The sequence below is a fragment of the Syngnathus acus genome, chromosome 1 (genome assembly GCF_901709675.1).
Source record: "Syngnathus acus chromosome 1, fSynAcu1.2, whole genome shotgun sequence".
Classification (NCBI taxonomy): domain Eukaryota; kingdom Metazoa; phylum Chordata; class Actinopteri; order Syngnathiformes; family Syngnathidae; genus Syngnathus; species Syngnathus acus.
Window position 1 is genome coordinate 5,262,925 of NC_051087.1, and position 19,268 is coordinate 5,282,192.

Consider the following 19,268-nt stretch of genomic DNA (forward strand, 5'->3'; position numbering starts at 1 on the left):
GCAACTTTCTGGATTTATAATGAGGAGGATGCATGGGGTGAAGGTGTTATTGGTGGTGGAGGTGAGGGAGGGGGGAAAAAGAGGGGGTAGGGTGGGGTTCCAGGTTGCACCCCACTGATCAACTCATCGGACCAGGCCTGGAAGTGAGTGATGTATTTTTGTTGTAGAGCGTGTTGAAAGTGTTTGCTCTTTAGGTTGGCGCCGTGCGCAGGGGAGGAAACTGCGGTTTTGCGCAGAGAAGTTGACTTAATGCACTTGGATGTGCACGACCCCCAGGGAGCCAACTGTGGGTCTGCGCGCGCTGTAATTACACTGGACACCAAGTGGAAGGTCATTTATTTGGGTGCATTAATCGGGCAATTTGGTTTTATTTGTTACGCCCTGACAAGTTTTAATTTTTGCTTTATGGATTTGTGCTATAATTAAATGCATTTCGCACTCACAGTAAAGTGCACTAGTCACAGAATGCATTTTAAATCGCGGTGAAATGTTTTTTGAGTTATAAAACGTTATGAAAAAAAGCGTTAAAAAAGTGTAATCATTTTATTTTGAATTAGTTATCAAGGGACACGACATAATTCGATTCCTATATTTTCGTTGTTTTTAGCAGCTCCCCTCATAAAAATGTATTTCTCTCCAAACATAAACATCATTTTAAATTAGGCAAATGTTTTAAAATTTGATTTAGAATAAATATAACGTTAATTTTTATTTAAAACGCATAAATCCTATATTGCAAAAAGTGTAGATGAATCGTAAAAAAAATCACGATGTAAAAGAAATCATCACGCGCTTGAAAATATTGAAGGAATCACGCGCCACTAGTTGTATTGACACTTTATTTATATTTATATATGCGTGTATTCTTATATTTGGAGACATCAATCACTCAAAAGAAAAAGTTTCTTTTTCAATTCATAACCGCGGCCCGCGGCATTTCTAGAATCGGCCCGAAACATTTGAGTTCTTTTTAATAAAAAAATGTTGACGGCATTGCAGCATTAAAAGAAGCAAACCGATTCGCATGGAAGATGACGTTGATAAAATGCTTGTGGTTTGTTTTTCCTCGCCTGCAGGTTGTTCTCATGCTCAAGCTGCAACACAGGCCTTCTTCATCCCCTCTTGTCACATTTAAATTTACTTGGAAAACACACCACCGCACATTAGCTATATACTATCACTTGATGGGAGTTATGATTTTAATATTAAATGGCTGGCTTGTTTTCTGCAAGCATGCAACTCATCGTCACTCAGACTAATCAAACAAAACTAAACTATACATTTAAAAAAAAACACACATCTTAGTTCAACTCAGTGAAACCAAACGGTACAAAATTCAAGTCATCTTACCTCAACCCAATTAAACTCATCTTAATGCAAGCCATTAAATTGAACTAAACTCAACGAATGTGACTCAACTTAATTAACCTAAATCAACCCAATCAATCAAATATGTACCCTTATAAACAAATCTACAAAACACAATGTCCACCTGTCATACACGTAAACATGATTTGTAATGTAAAAACTTCATATTAAAACATCCACATGCATTTTGTAACTTTTCTTGTGGTCAGAGAGAGGTGGGGGGGGGGGTTGTGGCTGTAAGCAAAAAAGGAAAATAGAGCTCACATGGTGCATCAGTGCCTGTGCTAACCTGCCATGTGACTTGCAGTAATGAGCCTCTCCATCTACACACACACACACATGCACACACACACCAACCACAGTGTCACAAGAGTCTGAGACACAGCTCTTCCTGGGAAGGGGTGGGGGGGATAAGAGGGAAGACGATGGAATGACAAGGTCTCATGATCTGATGGGAGGTGAAAAGGTCACACCTCAAGTGCACATCAAATCATTTGAAATGTTTTGGTCCCAATCTTACCAAACTGACGCCATTCAATACAAAAGAAGTATGAATAATTTGGCTCGTAAAAAGCGACAAAGGTTTGCAAGTTACTCGTGACATTGGCACGTAACGAAACCCCATACCGTCATCTTTGCAGCAAAAATCCATATTTCTAAAAACAATTAGTAATGTGGACTCATCAGACCAGAGAACACCTTTCCACTTTCCGTCCATCCATCCATCCATCTCAGAGAAGCCATTGGCGTGTCTGGCTATTGTTCTTTGCTTCTGACACTATTTGTTTTCTATTCTATTCTAAAATACTACTGCATAATTTCCGCATTGTTATTGTTGGCAAATAGTGTAAGTGAAATTGTGTATGATTGACATTTGGGCCGAGTTGCTCGTATTGCACACAGCAGACAAAAAGACCCTCTCCTCCTGTCAGGAGGGAATTCCTGAAATGTGTGACGTTGGATGGAGAAAAAGAGCTGGGGTAGAATAAAATCGAGGGAAAGTGGACAATAGGAGAGAGCACGCAACGGATGTAGTTGGGGGAAGTCAAATATTCACATGCCGGGTCACATTCTGCATTAAATGGATGTATAATTGGTGGGGAGGCATTCCTCTTTCTCGTGTCACTGCGGTGAAAAGAATGCTGACATTTGTTCCAAATGATGACAAAAGGGGTCTGAAATGATGCAGATTTTCCAGCATTCTGAATTTATAGTTTGACTCGGAAAATCTCGGAAGCCGGGATAGGCATGATAATTGAGTCGTTGATGAACTGAGTGTCAAGAATTCCGTTGATTGTGCCAGAAAGTGGATAAGTGGGTCAGATAATAGATGGATGTGATTTGCTAGATTGAGCCTCAACTTGTAAAAAAAAGTCTCAAGAAGCACAACATGGAAAATTGAGCTACGACATCGAAATATTAAATCCCCCTTAGGAGTTTTAGACTGTTGCCATGGAAACAAAAGATAATCAGAGAATTGAGGATGCATTCCAGAGCTACCCCTCACAATCTAGAAATACAGTTTATCTATTCCTTAACACACATTGTCACAATTTACAGTAATTGATCATTTTCAACCTACAATGCTACTTTAGCATAAACACGGCAGCGTCACATGTAAACAAAACAATCTCTCTGCTTGGTGGCTTGTTTACTACACAGTACAGATCTTCGTAAAGTTTTGCATGAAAGGTTATTGACGAATCACAAAAAAAATAAATCTTTGCTTGTGTGGAACCAGAAGAAGTCATTTTGCACAGGGGGAATTCCAAAGTGCGGCTATCAGTTTAAAAAAAAAAAAAAAAGAAAAAACATGTGATTGAAATACTTGGACTACCCGTTCCACACATTACTGTAGACCTTGTTAAGAGTACATAATGTGAGTTTTGAAAGCTTTTTGAGGTTGTCGTATGATTGAAGATGACACAGTGGGGTTGCCGTGACTGTGTTGGCCGGAGGGCCTTATATTATCTGGATGTGTGGGTTGTAAAGGGCTGGGAAAAAACCTCAAGGGTCACATTGGGAACGGGTCATGAGACAGTGACACGTGGGTGAAGAAACAGGCCCGGGATCTTGCTTCGCTTTTTTTTTTTTTTCTTCACCCCGTAGGAAGTGAGGGATGCAGGTGTTTGTGGATGATGCAGCGAGACGAATAAAAAATGATTCTGCTTTCTGACCTCTGCCCCTCCTTTTTTGCCTCCTCTCAGTTTCACCCAATGAATTAGTGCAGCTGCACCACTCCTAAATGGGTGCCGCTCTTTTTTCCTGCTAGTGTATGTGACCTACCATGAATCCTCTCTTTGTGCTCCCCCCCCTCAGCTCCCACCCCCTAGTTTCTTGCCTCCTTTTGGTGGGGAGGGGGACGCGGGGGTAAGGGGACTTGGGTTGCAATGGTGTTAGCACTGGTGATGTGGTGGCCATGGTAGCGATGGAGGAGGCAGCCGGAGGGAGGGTTGGATGTTGGGTTTGTGGGGGGTGGGGGGGGGGGGTTAGAACTTGTTGGATTACATTCCAGTGCAGCTGTGGAGGCTGGTGCAGGCCAGAGCGGGATCATCATTGCATTGCAAGGGCATCATGAATGGACTATTGTTTGGAAAGGCCCGCATCTATTTGCTACTAACTTCATTCTGACAGGGGGAACAGAACAACAAGCGGATGAAGGGTGACATTTAGAAAAGTTTTGGGGTGTAGGAGAGGAGAGTGGGGGGATGGATATTAATCTCATGCTGATTATCTTATTTGTTAATAATACTGGCGGGCCTTGAATGACAATCTACCTGACTTAAAACCACGTCACAAATATAGAAATGATCAATACCATACTAAAACACATTATTATAGAAAAGTATGGCAAGGAATTCATGGACCCGACCTACGCTCCATAATATCATCTAAAGATCTCTCTCCACGTATGCAGCAAAGGGCAAAACAAGTATGACCGTGACCTTTGCACCCTCAGGTGGCATTGCATTAAAAACCAGACATCTTATAAAGGATATTGTCATGTCAGCTCAGGAACACAGAAAATCATTGTCAGTAAACACAGTTCATCTACAAGTGCATGCTAAAACTCCACCGTGTGAGACAAAAGCCATTTTTTTAATCCAACACCAAGAAACGCTGCTGGCTTCTCCGGGCCCGAGCTTATCTGAGATGGACTGATGCAAAGTGGAAAAGTGTGCTGTGGTCTGACGATTCCCAAATTGTTATTGGAAATCATGGAAGTCTTGTACAGCCAGGAAAAAAGGCGATGAAGTGAAGCAATTGAATGAATATAATTTTATGGAACATTATATTTTAGGTTGTAAATGTAGGTCACATTGTTTTCAACTCATTTGCATTTCATTTTTGCATGTTTGGACTAACTGATTTGTGGCGGCTAACAAGCTAAAGTATAACAACTATTAATTGAAACAGGACACATAAATAATACCAACTAAGTATTCAATTTTTTATATATTTTTTTTCTTGCGTTTGCCAGCCAATTGTAAATAAAAAGACGCAAAAACACTTTGGAAAAAAAAGTCTTTTTTTTTTTTTTTTTGCTGTGACTCACATGCAAAAGTGGCGGTGAAAAGCAGAATGCGATGGTGGTGATGAAGATGGGGATGATAACGACACACACACACACACACACACACACACACACACACACACACACACACACACACACACACACACACACACACACACACACACACACACAATGGCACCATTGACAGCAACTTTATGACACTTGTGCCCTGCAGCCACACATGCCAGTTTAAGAGTCATGTACGCCGATTTGCCAGTTTAAGAGCCATTCTTTTTCAAGCCTTTCTATAAAATTCTCACAAGGAATCTGTTTACAATCAAGATTTGTCTGTATTTTGCGCAAAATAGACTTTACCAAGATTTAGAATGTTGGCTTCATTCGTTATTGTTACACAAGTCAAAAGAAGTTAATCGGATAACAACCAATCACTGCTCACCTGTTTTCTGGGCCTTGCTTTATGTTTCCACATCATTGCTGTCAAAAATCTGCAAGTAAATAAATGAAAAGAGGTATTTAGGAGCAGATGAACCTAGGGCAACCCTGGAGTCCGAGCCTCTTTGAAATCGCTTTACTTCAATCAGCATCCAATTAAGCAATTAGCTGGCTGGTGAATATGAGAGGCTGCAGACAGACAACACATATTGCACTAAGATGGTCAATTTCTGTAAATATGTTGCCACAGGGAAGAGATATGAAACGCTGGCATGAGTAGAAAGTCTACTAAAATTGCTCTCATGTTTTTGCTCCTGCTGCTTGTCTGTGTTTTTTTAGTCAACATCACCAATGGTGCTTGGGTACTAAAAAACACAAGCTTCTATAATTATTAGTTGTTAAATATTTGCGCCGAAAGGTCACACTGCCAAATGAGGCATTTCAATTCATCCTCCAAATGCTCAAGAGTGTCATTTGTATTTTTTTAAATGGAGAAATAATTTTTACCAAAAAAAAGTATCTTTTTAAATAATGAAGCTCTTGGTGTCATTGGGATTTGTGTTGTTCAGCCATTTTGAATGTAGCTTGTTAGTCAGCCATCTTATGTATGGCGTTGAAGATTAATCAAACAAAAATAAATAAGAAAATGGAAGGGCTGGAGCAGACTTGCAGGAGAACATTTAATTAGTCTGTCTGTGCGATATAAAGAGAACGAAAGAGGAAAAAGAGGGCCCGAGGGTGCTGAGGAAAAGACGTCCACATGAAAGACTCTGTTGTCTTCGCAGAGGAACGACATGAAAGGCAGCAGGACAAAGAGACGGACGGATGAGATATCTGGGCAAAGAAATTTGTGACGATTTGGGGACTGCCCCTCCCTCGTGTCTCTTGTAGTCTCTTTTTTTTCTCGATTGTTTCTTTAATAAAGTCCAAAAAATTAAATTGCCTCTAGACTATGTGCAATGATGTTTGCCTACAGTTCAGAGGGGTCATATTTTATGAGGGGTCAACAGGGACATAATTCTGAATTACCGCTGCACTTACACACACGCACAGACTTTTTTTCACCATCACAATTATTTTTTAAAATATGTCCCTGACGACAATGTCGTAAGATTCATTGATTGGTCTCAAGCTGCCACATAGTGCCAAACACACACACACTCATTGGAGTGGCAAGCGTGCAGAGACCAGAATCAAAGTGGGCGTAATGGATTGGATTCGGGGTTGTATGTTCATGGCACCCACATAATTTTTTTTCCCCCCTCTACATTTCCAGTTGTAGCGTGAAGTGTGGTGTGTCAGTTGAATGTCTAATCTTCAACTTTGTGACATGATGGTCATGGAAATTGTTTGCAATATTAGCAGTTAGATAATTAGGAATCCATAAAAAAAACATTAACCCTCACTTTAGTGTATTGACTTGCTAATAACACTGTTCAAAAGTCAATTTGAATCACGGATATTTTTATACCCAACCCACCGATGACAATGTCTATTATTTTTAATTTTTTTAAGTTTTTGAGATATTGTCATTTTTTTTTGTATTTAAAGTGATGCTTTATTTATTTAACCATTTCAGCAATAAAAAAAAATTGGTCTACAACTAATTTGATGACTTCATTATTTTTCTTGTACAATTAGCATCTTTAAAAACGGGTTTTGCCACTTGCTCCGGACTCAGGTAATGACCAATCAGGACTCAGCTTGCAACCGTCACATGAGTCAAATCAGCGAATCATGGTCAATGACTCACCCCTAAGCAATTTGTAATGTTGGGTTGGCATGGCTGCTCTATTAAGAATAAAATAAAAGACTGGAGGAAAAAAAAAAAACTGCAATGTTTTTGTGATGTTAGTTTTGGATTTTTAAATACTTTTCATAACTATGACTAACACTGACTAACACTTTGAGTAGAATTAAATTTGTGATAATTCATGTTTTGTTGCGATTTTCAAGTTTTCCACAATAAATGAGTTTTCTACTACTTAAGGTGTTTTTGCTTTTATTTAAAAAAATAAAAAAATTTCCGAGGCATTATTGTGTACAATTAAAAGACAACTGTTCTATCAGCTTGTGCTTCCTTTTTGGATTTACTCCTGACAAAGTTCTCAATCAAAAACTGCAAATTCAATAAACAAAACAAAAACATGGTGGTTACAAAATTGTGAACATTTTGAAAACTAAGTCTCCATGCGGTTTAAAGTCTTTATTTTCGTCAAATCAATCTTGTTTCTTTAAAGCATGCTGAAAAATGACAATGACAGCATGTGGTTTTGTGCCACTCTTTCCAAATTATTTGGATATCTGTCAAATTTGTAATTTTAAAAACACATACTGCCTTGTATTTCCAAACCAGAATAAATGCCCAAATAGTCCACCACTCGGCAAATAAAAATGTCCACGTCCTTTCTCTTATCTCCTATGAGCAAGACATGTGACATAACAACTAATCTCAAACTAAGAAAAAAGAAAAAAAAAAAACGAATGCCCATAGAATACACTAAAATTCATTGACTACAAATCAAACAAGGCATCTAAACTATTAAAACAGTTGGACTAATTTCAATAATTTATTATTGTTTCATTAATTCATTAATTGTTGCACCTGTAGTTGTATGTTATTTTTTTCTTGAATTACTGTCAATCAAAATAGCTGGTGTAAAAAAAATGGCATTAAATAAAGTTAGTTTGGGCCTATTACATTAATTATATTGAAGTAGCAAATTGAGGTGTGTACATGCAAGTCACACCATGAAGTCGAATTACACTATTCTTAGAATTTATGCACGTGTCACTGTCAAAACGAACGCTGTAAAATAAAATAAAAAGTTGAAATCTGATTAACAGTACACTTGTAACGTGACAGATCATTTTGTGTCTTGCTCATCTTAGCATTGCTGCTACCCCTAAAAATTCGGACAGGCGGACAGACAGGCTAGCTGGCAGACAGACAAGCAGAGACAGACAGACAGAAGTTTGCCCTGTGGTGCTTCCCAGGCCAGTCGGCCTCTGCTGAGCTGAGTCGCGCACGCTCTCACACACGCACAAAGCTCTTCTGTTCTTCCAGCGAGCTGCCTCGCAGCTCGGCAAGCACACAACAGCTCATTATGGAATCAAAGACACCCCCCACCGCCATCAGCAGCATTATTGCCATCACCCCCGTGCTTCCCAGTGTCTAAAGAGTGTCCCCTGCCGAGCACACGCACTGTCACCATCTCTGGCCACACAGCCCCGGGCCGCCAGTGTCCAGTCAGGCCAGAAAAGCCAGCAGATACACACACACACATGAAAGCACACATTGAGATGAAGACAGCACCTTATTAGGTAGACCTCTCGTCAGCCATTAGCAGCCCTTACAGAGGTCGCAGAGGTCAGCCAGCTACTTTCCTTCACAGAACTTGCGGGGCACTTCAGAAGACAGCAGGAGAGCGATGGGACGCCATGACAGGGGAAACAGCTGGAGATGAAGAGATGAGATGCCTCATCTGGTCAGATGATGACTGTCAGAGCACATATTGAGGTAAAACTGAGTAGCAGCGGGAGGCGAATTTGCGGATCACACTTAATTATCCTCAGCAGGAAATCTGCCTGACACAAGCTATGCTAGTTAGGCGCACTAAGAAGAAATCTGAACACGTGATCAGCCTTTTTCCTCCCTTGCGATCAAAGTCAGCAAAGGCTCTATTGATGTCTTTGAAAGATTATACTGAGCTATTATCCAGTGGCGTGGGGTGTGTTAAGTGGGATGTAGTTAGCCGAGCTTCTCCTAATATATTTTTTGTCACAATTATATTTTATTTTATTTTCCTTGGATTAATGCAAAATAATTTTTAAGTAACTTGTCACATCACATGTGTATAAAATGCCATTTGCCTTTGCTTTATGTTTTTGTTGTTTTTCTTAGTGTCTAATATACTATTTAAGGTAGTCATGGTCAACATGTTTAAGGTTTAGATTTATTTTTTTGCAGTCTAGCAGGAACTACTAACTAATATGTCATTTCAAAAAATCAGGCCATAAATATGATTCTTGCATGAACACAAAATCTAATAAAACACTTGCAGGTCTAAGATGAGGGGCTACAAAGCACATTTTGCCTTTTTATTTTTTGGCGTTCAATGGCATGGTTCAGCCACATGGGGGCGCGTCAACAGCACCCATTTAAATGCACTGCTTGCTGTCATCTTAATAACTTTTTTTTTTGTCCTATATGTTTTTTCCAAAGCGTGTCATCTGTCCTCCCTGTGATCTCCCACTTTGTTCATTTAGTAAATTATTTTTGCTCCATTTTCATCTTTTACCTCCATTTTTTGCTCCATTTTCATCTTTTACCTGAGGGAAAATGGGCATATTTTGGGCCAGGGGTTACATGAATGCACTTGTTCTTCCAATGTGGAACTTTTGGATATGAATTATTACAAGTTATTTTGGTTCTTTGCCCTTCTTGTCCTGATCATGCCAACCTGGTTTTGGAGCCTCTAGCACTGTTGTGCCCTAGTTTCTTTTAGGTATAATATACTGTACACATAAATATCAGCAGCATTTTATAATATACCGTGCTGTCTAACGATTGCCTAGCAACAGAGATGAGATGAAGGGATTTACTGTATTTATTCTGAAACCAAATATGAATTAAATACATCATATTCTGTACTAATTATAATATAGTCGAGTTTCAATTTTCTCATATCACAACAAAGCTTGCATCCACATTACTTACCTAGATTAAATCACCTTTGATGCAAACTGAAAGTAAAATGTGGACACAGATGGAAGAATCCACCTGAAAAAAAAGAATGTTGTGCACAATGCAAGGAAGGGCAATTCATTTAAGTGTAACAGTAAAAACTGTTTTTATTCGCTGTTTATCATACAAAACAACACACTGTTTGTATCTACTGATAAAAGAAGAATAAAGTGCATTTTCTCATACATGTTTTACAGTTATTTGAATTCTGCTCTTCACTCATACTATTTTTGTTTCAGATGATGCAAATTTTGACATCTCCTTTTGTGATGTTAAAAGGATGTTCCAATGTAAGGAAATAACTGTTAAAACTGTGAGAATCCATGCTTCCTTTTAAACGCTTGCACACATCATGGTTCGTTCCATTAAAACATGAACAGTGGTGTGATTTTGTTTGAGCAGGACACCTAAAGCCTTAATGGTTTGCCAAACAAGCAAAGACCACTAGAAATGTGTAGACCACTTATATAAAAATTATCTGCTTTGTCTGACAAAAATATCGACAAATCAAGTGTTTTTAGATGGGTGCTCCAGGTCAGTTTGAAACCAACTGAAGTTAATTCGTTCACCCATCACTGCGTTTCATTTTCTCAAGTATTAAATAAACTCTATCATGCTATTTTAAGCTTTCCAACGTCAATTACATGCGTGTATATGATTATATATTACCTTTGGCAAAATGGCGTTCTAATTTCTTTTTAAATATGAGTTATTTTGTGGCTATATTAACCCGGAAGTAAGCCGGAAGTAAGTTGTTCGTCGGTAGATTTGAGGTGCGTTCAATGACAGGTCATAAAGTAGGACGTGTCAAAACTAATGTAAAAAAAAAAAAAAAAACTTATCTAATGCACCAAACAGAAATGAAGCAATGACTACTATTGACTAGTACTTGAGCACATTGCAGAAGAAACTCCAAGATAAGTGAACGGAGAAAAACACCACTTTGGGGGAGTTTTGGTCAGGAATTTGCATGACTAAAAGCTTTTTTTTTTTTAAATTACTATGATATGGCTCCTTTAACACAGTAACTCTTGAGCGGACCAAACAAAAATCTATAATCTAAAAATAAAATCTCTGGTGTGGTTTGGTAATGGCTCTTAATTAGAACTTGTTAATTGATGATTTTCCAAAAACATCTTGAGCGCATACACCAAACCTTGTTCCTTTTTTATTTTATCTCATTTTATTTTTTACCGTGTGAAACTGAAAAGAGAGCAAAACCAAGGACCAAGTTTACAAATCCATCGACTGAATCCCACAGGAAAAAGTGAACTATAGGTGTGATGGCACCCTAAAATGCAATATTTCTAGCAGCTGCATCTGATGTATGAACTAAAATGATCAGTTCCATATTAAAATTAAACACTAATATATTTACAAAAAAATGAAGTCAAGAGCAAAAGCTTGATTCCTTCTCAGATTATACACACATTAACTAAAGCAAGGAAGTCTTTGAGATGGACTTGTTGAAGGAGATTAATCGATACCTCGATCAATCAATGAAAATGTACAATTCTCAAAACCGATGCCAGCCAAGACACACACCAGCAAAACGATCCTTCCTTGTATAGTTCAAAAAGTGAACTGATTTTTTGTATTCACCATTAGTGCAATGAGGTTAGCCTTTGGCTTGCCGTCAGCTTTAGACTCCAGACTCTCGACTGACGTATAAAGGGAGATCGGGCTGCAGTTTATCCAGACTGATCTGGTTCTGAGTGTCCAGCACACACAGCATCTCAACCATCTGATCCTTTACAAATGTCTCCTTGAATCCCACGGGAAGGTCATCTTGCAAACTTGCTCCTCTGTCACCTTTGACCCCTAGGCTGTCTACCTCCCCTTCGTCCTCATCGTCTCCGCAACAGAGTGCAACTTCATTTTCATAACAGAAAGCGCTCGGGGAATGAGGACCTAGGAGGTGGCGGGCTGCCCTCGGAGCAAGAGGTGATGGGGACCGCGAGGAACTCGAAGCGGAGGACGAGGACGCCCGTCTGTGACCTTCCCTTTGACTGAGCTCCCTGGCACTGCAGTGTGGTGTGGTTGGCACTTCGTACGTCTTGTGGAAGCTAGAGTAGTCCACGTGGTAGCGGTTCCCCTTTTCAAAGACCACCGGTTCAAAACGGTGACCCCACAAGATCTCCTTGGCCAAATAGGAACTACGGGCCTGAGTGGTCATCGCCGTGGCTTCCACCATGCCTTCCAGGATGACCACAATCTCAAAGTCTTCCTTCTGAAGATCAGCACTGCTCAGGTCATACAGAGGACTGGTCTTGTTGATCTCGTGGACCACCACCAGCGGCGACACTAGAAACAACCGGTCCAGACCGTCATCGTAACCGACGTCGATATCTGTCTGCTCCAAAGGAAGGTACTCGCCCTCAGCGGTCACTTTGGGTCTAATGAGCTGGGCGCGCACATGAGCCTCCACGATGTGGCTCTTCCGCATGTTCCCCAGGCGCCACATGAGGCACAGTTTCCCATCCCGCAAGGCGATGACAGCGTGATGTGAGAATAGCAGAGTCTGAGCCCGTTTTTTGGGACGCACCATCTTGGCCATTATGGTGCCTATCATGAAGGAGTCAATGATGCAGCCCACGATGGACTGCACCACCACGGTCACCACAGCCACTGGGCATTCTTCGGTGACACAACGAAAACCATATCCAATGGTCGTCTGCGTTTCTATGGAGAAGAGGAACGCCCCGATAAAGCCTTGGATGTGTAGGATACATGGCCGCCACTGGTCCCGCCTGTCCTCCGACTTGCTCTGAGAATCTCCTTCCTTCGTAGGGAAGTGAAGGTCAAAGTCTCCGTGAGCCAACGCCACTCCCCAGAAGACCAGACCAAAAAACAACCAGGACAAAAGGAAGGTGGCGGTGAAGATGAGCAGCAGGTAACGCCAGCGTATGTCCACACAGGTGGTAAAAATATCAGCCAGGTATCGACGTTGTTTATCCTCCATGTTATCAAAAACGACGTTACACTGGCCGTTCTTTTTCACGAATCGGCTGCGCAGGCGACTGGTGACCAGGTCGGCGCCGGCGTGTCGACATGACGGCGAAGCCCGGCACGTGTTGACCGTGGAGTCGTCCGGCACTCTCAGAGATAGAGCCCCTCGTCCTTCTTGGCCTGCAGGATATTTTCCCGCTCCTTCGTCCTGGGTCTGCATGCACAACCCCGTCAAGGTCTGCTGAGTCAGAGGACTGTGGCCATTGTGGAGGCCCAAGGCTGAGATCTTCAGGGCATCTTCGTCTGTGGAAACAATGCTGTATCTGGAAAACAGAAGAAAAGTGTGACTAATGTTTCTAAACTGGGACAACTCAAGCTGGCAAAATGCATTTTATTTTCTATGCCTGTGTTTCCTGGAAAGTCCCATTTTCCAGTGGGATTGTCACAGTCTGCATGAACTTGGGTCCAAGTTGGGCCAGTGAGCCACCACATTCATCATATTGATCCGTGCTGTATGTGGCAGGTCATGCCTTTTTTTGTAAAGTGCATTACCACCACCCACACTGGAGTAGTCCGGCGCCACGTCATGACTTTCCAGCCAATCAAATGAGACGGACGTCCGTTTGGCCTCAGCAGAGGTCAACTTCTCATGACTGTGAGTGATACATGTATGCATCTCCAACAGAGTAGTTTCTCTGGCGACGGGATGTAAATAATTCGCCGCAGGAAAGGCGACACAATCAATCGGCACTTTGGTATGTACGTCACGTTTTCGGTATCTTACCTGTTGACTCGCACTGCTCCCATGGCAATGGTGATCATCAGTCTATGTCTGCAAGGGCAGTAATGAAGGTTGGGACGGGCAGTTCCAACCATGAAAGTATTCTTGCCGGACTGAGATACAGTATGAGCTCAGGTGGGTCTCGCACTTGGGACCAGCGTCTTCTCATGACATTTTCTGGGAGCAGAAAAGAAATGTGTAACCTTAGAGACCTTTCTCGGATTTTTACAAAAAAGTTCAAATTCAGAAATATTATTGATAACCAAGCCTGAAGATGTTTTGCCATATTTTTTTTTTTCAGAATAATACTATTACTGACTGTTATCAGCAACTGGTATCAGCAACACGTGTGAGTACTCGATACCTTGAAATAAGGCAAGTATCGAACCGATACCTGATATCGGTACTCGTCCATTTTTTCAAGGCAACGGATCGAGAGGCTATGCACATGTTCCTGGGGAAATTATCCAAGCATCCATCCAAATATCCCCCCCAAAAAAAATCAAGCATTTGGCCTTGCCCTAATGCACGGACAGGGCAGACAGTTTTGCGTAATGAAAGCTTATTGATTAGGTCCTTCTAGTGGTTTGCCTCAGGGAGTTTACTAGGGGTGGAAAACCAGACAGGCAACAGTGGGGGCAAAGGTCTAAAAAAAACATGAATCAGTGGTAATCTACTGTTAGAGGAACAATTGATCTGCTGGTTGGCCCCATGACAAGGTTGAGGGGTGAGTTTGCTTGGCTTATTATGTCAGAAGCAGCAGAAACAAAAATGTGTTGCATAAGCAATACTGTAGCAGGGTCAATCGCATGCAATCCTAAAGGGCATCATTGGTGCTTTGCCAATCACTTCGACATGAGTGCCTTGTGTTAAAGCAAGATAGTAATGGATGGTTTTGGCAATATTTCCGACAACAATATCCATCATCAATAAGCACTCTACGATACACGCAAATACACATCTTGATGGGATTTAGCGTCATGTAACGTGTGCGGCTCTCCCAGACTTGCACCAAGGACAGATGTCGCCAACTGGCTTCTGATTGGCCGGATCCCGAGTGATTTTCAACTGGATAATCCCCAAATAGGAGGATGACGTCAACACAACGACTCCGGCATCTGGAGGAAAATGTCCTCTAAGTGAAAGCTCAGCCTTTTTCTTAAAGACGAGCGCCTCTATAAGCAAGATCAGTGCAACTACTCCATTTTTTATACAATTTCACCTGATCAATATAACGATTCATTCAGTTCAAGTGAGGGCAAACCATTTTACACTCTGTTCATTTCTATTTTCAAATATTTAGGTCAAACTTTCACTTTTCTGTCGTTGGGAATAGTAAATTTATTGTGGTGTGTGTTGCCATAATAACGTTTCTCTTGATAAAGAGAAAATAAAGTTGTGTATTTTTTTGCTATCGCAGCACACGACACGAATCGACAGCCACGTGATCTAATCAAGATCCCGCATGCTTGACGTCAGCCTTATTCAAATTTGTCAGGGAAACCAACATAATCTCATGCAAGGCAAAAGATGGAGAAAGCCCTGGTCAAATACCAGATTATTATGCCTCTTAATCTCCCAGTCCAAACAACAATATAAAAGGTGGTTGCCGCGAGACCCGGCCTGAACTGTCCAATCTGAACTCTAATGATGCGAGCGGAAGGATAAACAGAGAAGAAGAATGAAAAGGAGAAAGAATGTGTGAGTGAAAGATTCTTTCTGAGAATCTTTCTACAGATTGCACAAAGTGTAAAGAGAAAAGAAGACAGTAGAGATTAAGATGACGAGATTATGACATCAGAGGATGTTACTCCATCTAATGGTATTTGCAGAAAAAAAGAGAATGAAAGTGTGACAAAACACCGGAGAATGAAAATACTTGTGATCACTTTATGCAACACTAGGATTCTCTTAAAAACCCAGACTATGATATAAATAATAGCTAAAAGTCTAAAAACAGTCAAATAAATACAAAAGTCAAATTTTTTTGTGCTCTCCATTTCTACGACAATACAACCTACAATTAAATAAATTTAAACTAACTAAATAGATAATGTTAGCCGAGCTTCCATTAGCTCTGTATTTTTACTGCACAATATTCTAATTCAATTTAGAGATAATATTATAATGTGTTTAAACAAGTCATTAAAGAATTTAAAATTTATGGGGTGGTATTGAAATTTTTTTTTAGATTTTTTTTTTTTTTTTAGACACAGGCAATACATTAGGAATCCTAATTTATGAACTGACAATTGAAGATTACAGCAGAGTTTCCACCGTCAGCTGCAATCAATGCTTGAAAGTATGCAAGCACAAGTTATGATGGGGCAGTTTGCAAACGAAGCGGCATGTGTGACGTACGTGGGCCTGATTGGGGCCACGGGAGCTGTCCAGTGCTGAAAATCGATGCACGGCCTGCAGGGACAATCGACAGGCACGAAGAGGAGTGAGGTAGGAGGGGGTGAGGGGGGAGGGGGGGAGGCTTGGGTGACGAACCCCAACCCTACCCTAAACTGTAAAATGATTTTATCCATTCAGATGTTTTACCCTCTCTCTGTTTACACTAGCCACATGTTTTACAGTCGGCTTACTCAGCCAGATGAACGTTTTGTTGAACTATCGATCCACGTGTTTCTGAGCGTTTGGGTTATATTTAAATAGGGATTCAAAATTGCAAATTTTCAGATTTGGATAAAATTTTAGATCAATACAGCAAGTAGGCAAGATAGTCAGCATTTATTTTATGTTCGACTTATTGGTCATATTTCAATACTCCAAATAAATGATGACACTCACCTTGATGTTCCGGCAGTGTGAATCATTCGGGAACTGTCATTGCCGTCATCCTGAGTCTGGTCGCTGCTCGCTTTTCTCTAATATTTTCGCAACTTCTTTTTGTGTGCTTTGTCTTGCACAAACTTGTAAATGTCTCCAATGTGCGCTTGGTCATCGTTGCTCCATAACGGTGAAGCGTTTCACTGCTGCCTCGAGCTTGGGCATCTGCCTCGATCTGTGCGTGCCTGTGTGAGTGTGTGTATGCGTGTGTGTGTGTTTGAGCGAGAGAGATCATGAGAGAGAGAGAAAGAGAGAGAGGTATGACCATCTTCCAATTTGTATTTGCTATTGTTTTGCCCATTGTGTGGAAATATGTTGTGATTTAGCATGGAGCCAACTCAGGCTTGACTCGAAACGTCACAAATTTTTTCAATATTATTGTGAAATTTCCAAGGTTCTGAATTTGGAAAGCTACTGTGTGCTGTCCGAAATGTTCTGAAGAATGTGGTCTTTCCATCTTGAGGGGCTTGGTTGGACAAGAATAAAATAGAAGATAATTTCAATTTGTATACACACAAGTCACACTGTATTGGTGGACTATAGGTGAGTAAAATTTGAATATAAAATTATAAATTCATTATTTGTATTTTTATATTATTATTTTGCATTATTTCGAAAATGGGCATTTGCGCCGTTGTGGGAGTGAACACAGCTGGCTTATTTTGTGGCCAATTGCAGCAACTCCTTTCATTTCTTTTAAATTTAGTGCAAAAGGGGCTATGTGTGGAATTTAAAAAGTCATTTAAATAAATAAAAAAATACTCATTCCAATTCCTCGATTGTCCCATACTTTAAAGATAACTGCACAGAAGCCGATGCCTCACGACACTGATCTACCCTGAGCCGACCTCAAATTCAAACCAGTGCCAAAAGAAGTGATTAAGTTAGTTGAGAGTCATTATGTGCTGATTAAGCAGATGTTATATAACAGTGACACGTGCTGGTAATTATGAGAATCTTAATGGTCCATAAGGTCTTCATAGTGTCCTTAGGCTGTGTCCAAAATCACGCAACCTTTGGAGAGAAAAAAATTACCATAAACAAATCGCCTGTGTGTACAAGTTTCTTTTAGCCTGTGTTTTGAAACAGTTTGCAGATCAGACCAAACTTTTTAGTTTCCATGGAAACTGTATCTTCGCTTTTCTCTGTGTGTATAAATACACATACTCTCCCGCCGCGCAATTTATTTTTAAAATGCATTCTTTTTTGTTTGGTGCAACAACAGGTGGGTGTTTTAAGTGCGTGGGAGGGATCCTGTATTGCAGCGCCCAGAAACGTGGGCTGAAGGTCAGAGGTCAGAGATTCGCCCGCGTGGGCTGACAAAAGAAACGAGTGGGCCGAGATGAACTCGCAGTCCAAGTAACACATTTGAATGAAGCAGATAAGTAGTCACTGTTTTTTTTTTTTTTTTAAACCACTTGGTGATTTATACAGTCGTGGCTTTAAATGTATTTATTCCAAAACATGTACAGCACTTATACAGGAGCAATGGACATTTTTTTTTTCCCCAGACACAAAGCTCACTGAGAAGATCAGGGATGGAATTAACCAACAGAAGCCTTCATTTGCATCATGGTAACGCTTCTCTTTAGTCCATTTTTAGATTTCTTAGGCAGATGATGAGGTTTGTTGGTGTATTTTTTTTTTTGGGTCTCAGTGGCCTTGCTTGATGACTCCCAAGCTCGCATGTCATGAGAGCCAATTATTCACTTTGAGGGCTCATCCAGGTCAACTTGTTTATAGAAAAGCAGGCCGAGGGGGGCGTGAAAAGTGTGTGCGCGTGCGTGTGCGTGTGTGTGTGTGTGTGTCCTAGAGTGGTTCTCCCTGTGAATGAATTAATTGAATCTAAATTTTAATATAAAAAAAAAACTCAAAGGGGATTTGTCAATCTAGCAAGATGAAGTAAATTATTCTTCAGTTTTCAATTACACCGTTAGATGATTTATTCGTTAAACGATACGATTATTTTTGTGGTTGTTGTTTGGATTGATGTGGAACGTCATGGCATCATACTGGAAGTTGGATATAATACAGGATGCCTTCTTAGAGTTAAAAAGTGTTTACTATAAGAACAACACCCTTCTTGTATTGGCGTACAACTGTATCTAACGTTGTGGTTTGTAAGTTCAATCATGCAAAACATATTTTAAGTGTTATCAAGGAGACAGTGTACTTGGAAATCACTTAGTCTCGGGGGCTTGGAATCAGCGGATACCTAAATTATGCAGTGTTGTACTATAAGTATTAGTTACAGTCTTAAATATATTATGATATTGCTTAATATATAGCAAATTATGTTTGTATGGATGTGATACCATAATAAGTACCCTTTGAGAAACTTTAAGGTAGAAGTAGTTTGTGAGCTAACTGCTGTTTATAGACACACACAAAAATAGTTAGTTGCCTGTTCATTGTTATTGCCAACCTTTTTAATTATAGCCATTTGCCGCTTTGGCTTCATAGTTGTTATTTTTTATTTTTTTTTTTTTTTTTAAATGGGCTGAATTCACACAGTATTGTTGGCTCTAAAAAGACGCCCCCCTGTGGCTTGAATCTCAAAGTGACCGTAACACTTGGAACATTTGTTGGTACAGGTACAGATATAATTTCATTCTTTAAAC

At 40.4% G+C, this 19,268-nt stretch overlaps 1 protein-coding gene across 1 annotated transcript; it reads right to left on the reverse strand.

Annotated features, from left to right (window-relative positions):
• Positions 1 to 7,526: 7,526 nt before the first annotated feature.
• LOC119126916 (ATP-sensitive inward rectifier potassium channel 12-like) lies at positions 7,527 to 16,900 on the reverse strand. Its single transcript, XM_037258472.1, has 5 exons — positions 16,609 to 16,900; positions 13,816 to 13,989; positions 10,752 to 13,354; positions 10,056 to 10,118; positions 7,527 to 8,835 (listed from the first exon to the last, which is right to left on the reverse strand). Exons 2-3 carry the CDS (start codon positions 13,905 to 13,907, stop codon positions 11,725 to 11,727), a joined length of 1,722 nt encoding a protein of 573 aa, XP_037114367.1. The 5' UTR covers positions 13,908 to 13,989; positions 16,609 to 16,900; the 3' UTR covers positions 7,527 to 8,835; positions 10,056 to 10,118; positions 10,752 to 11,724.
• Between the last annotated feature and the right edge of the window lie 2,368 nt (positions 16,901 to 19,268).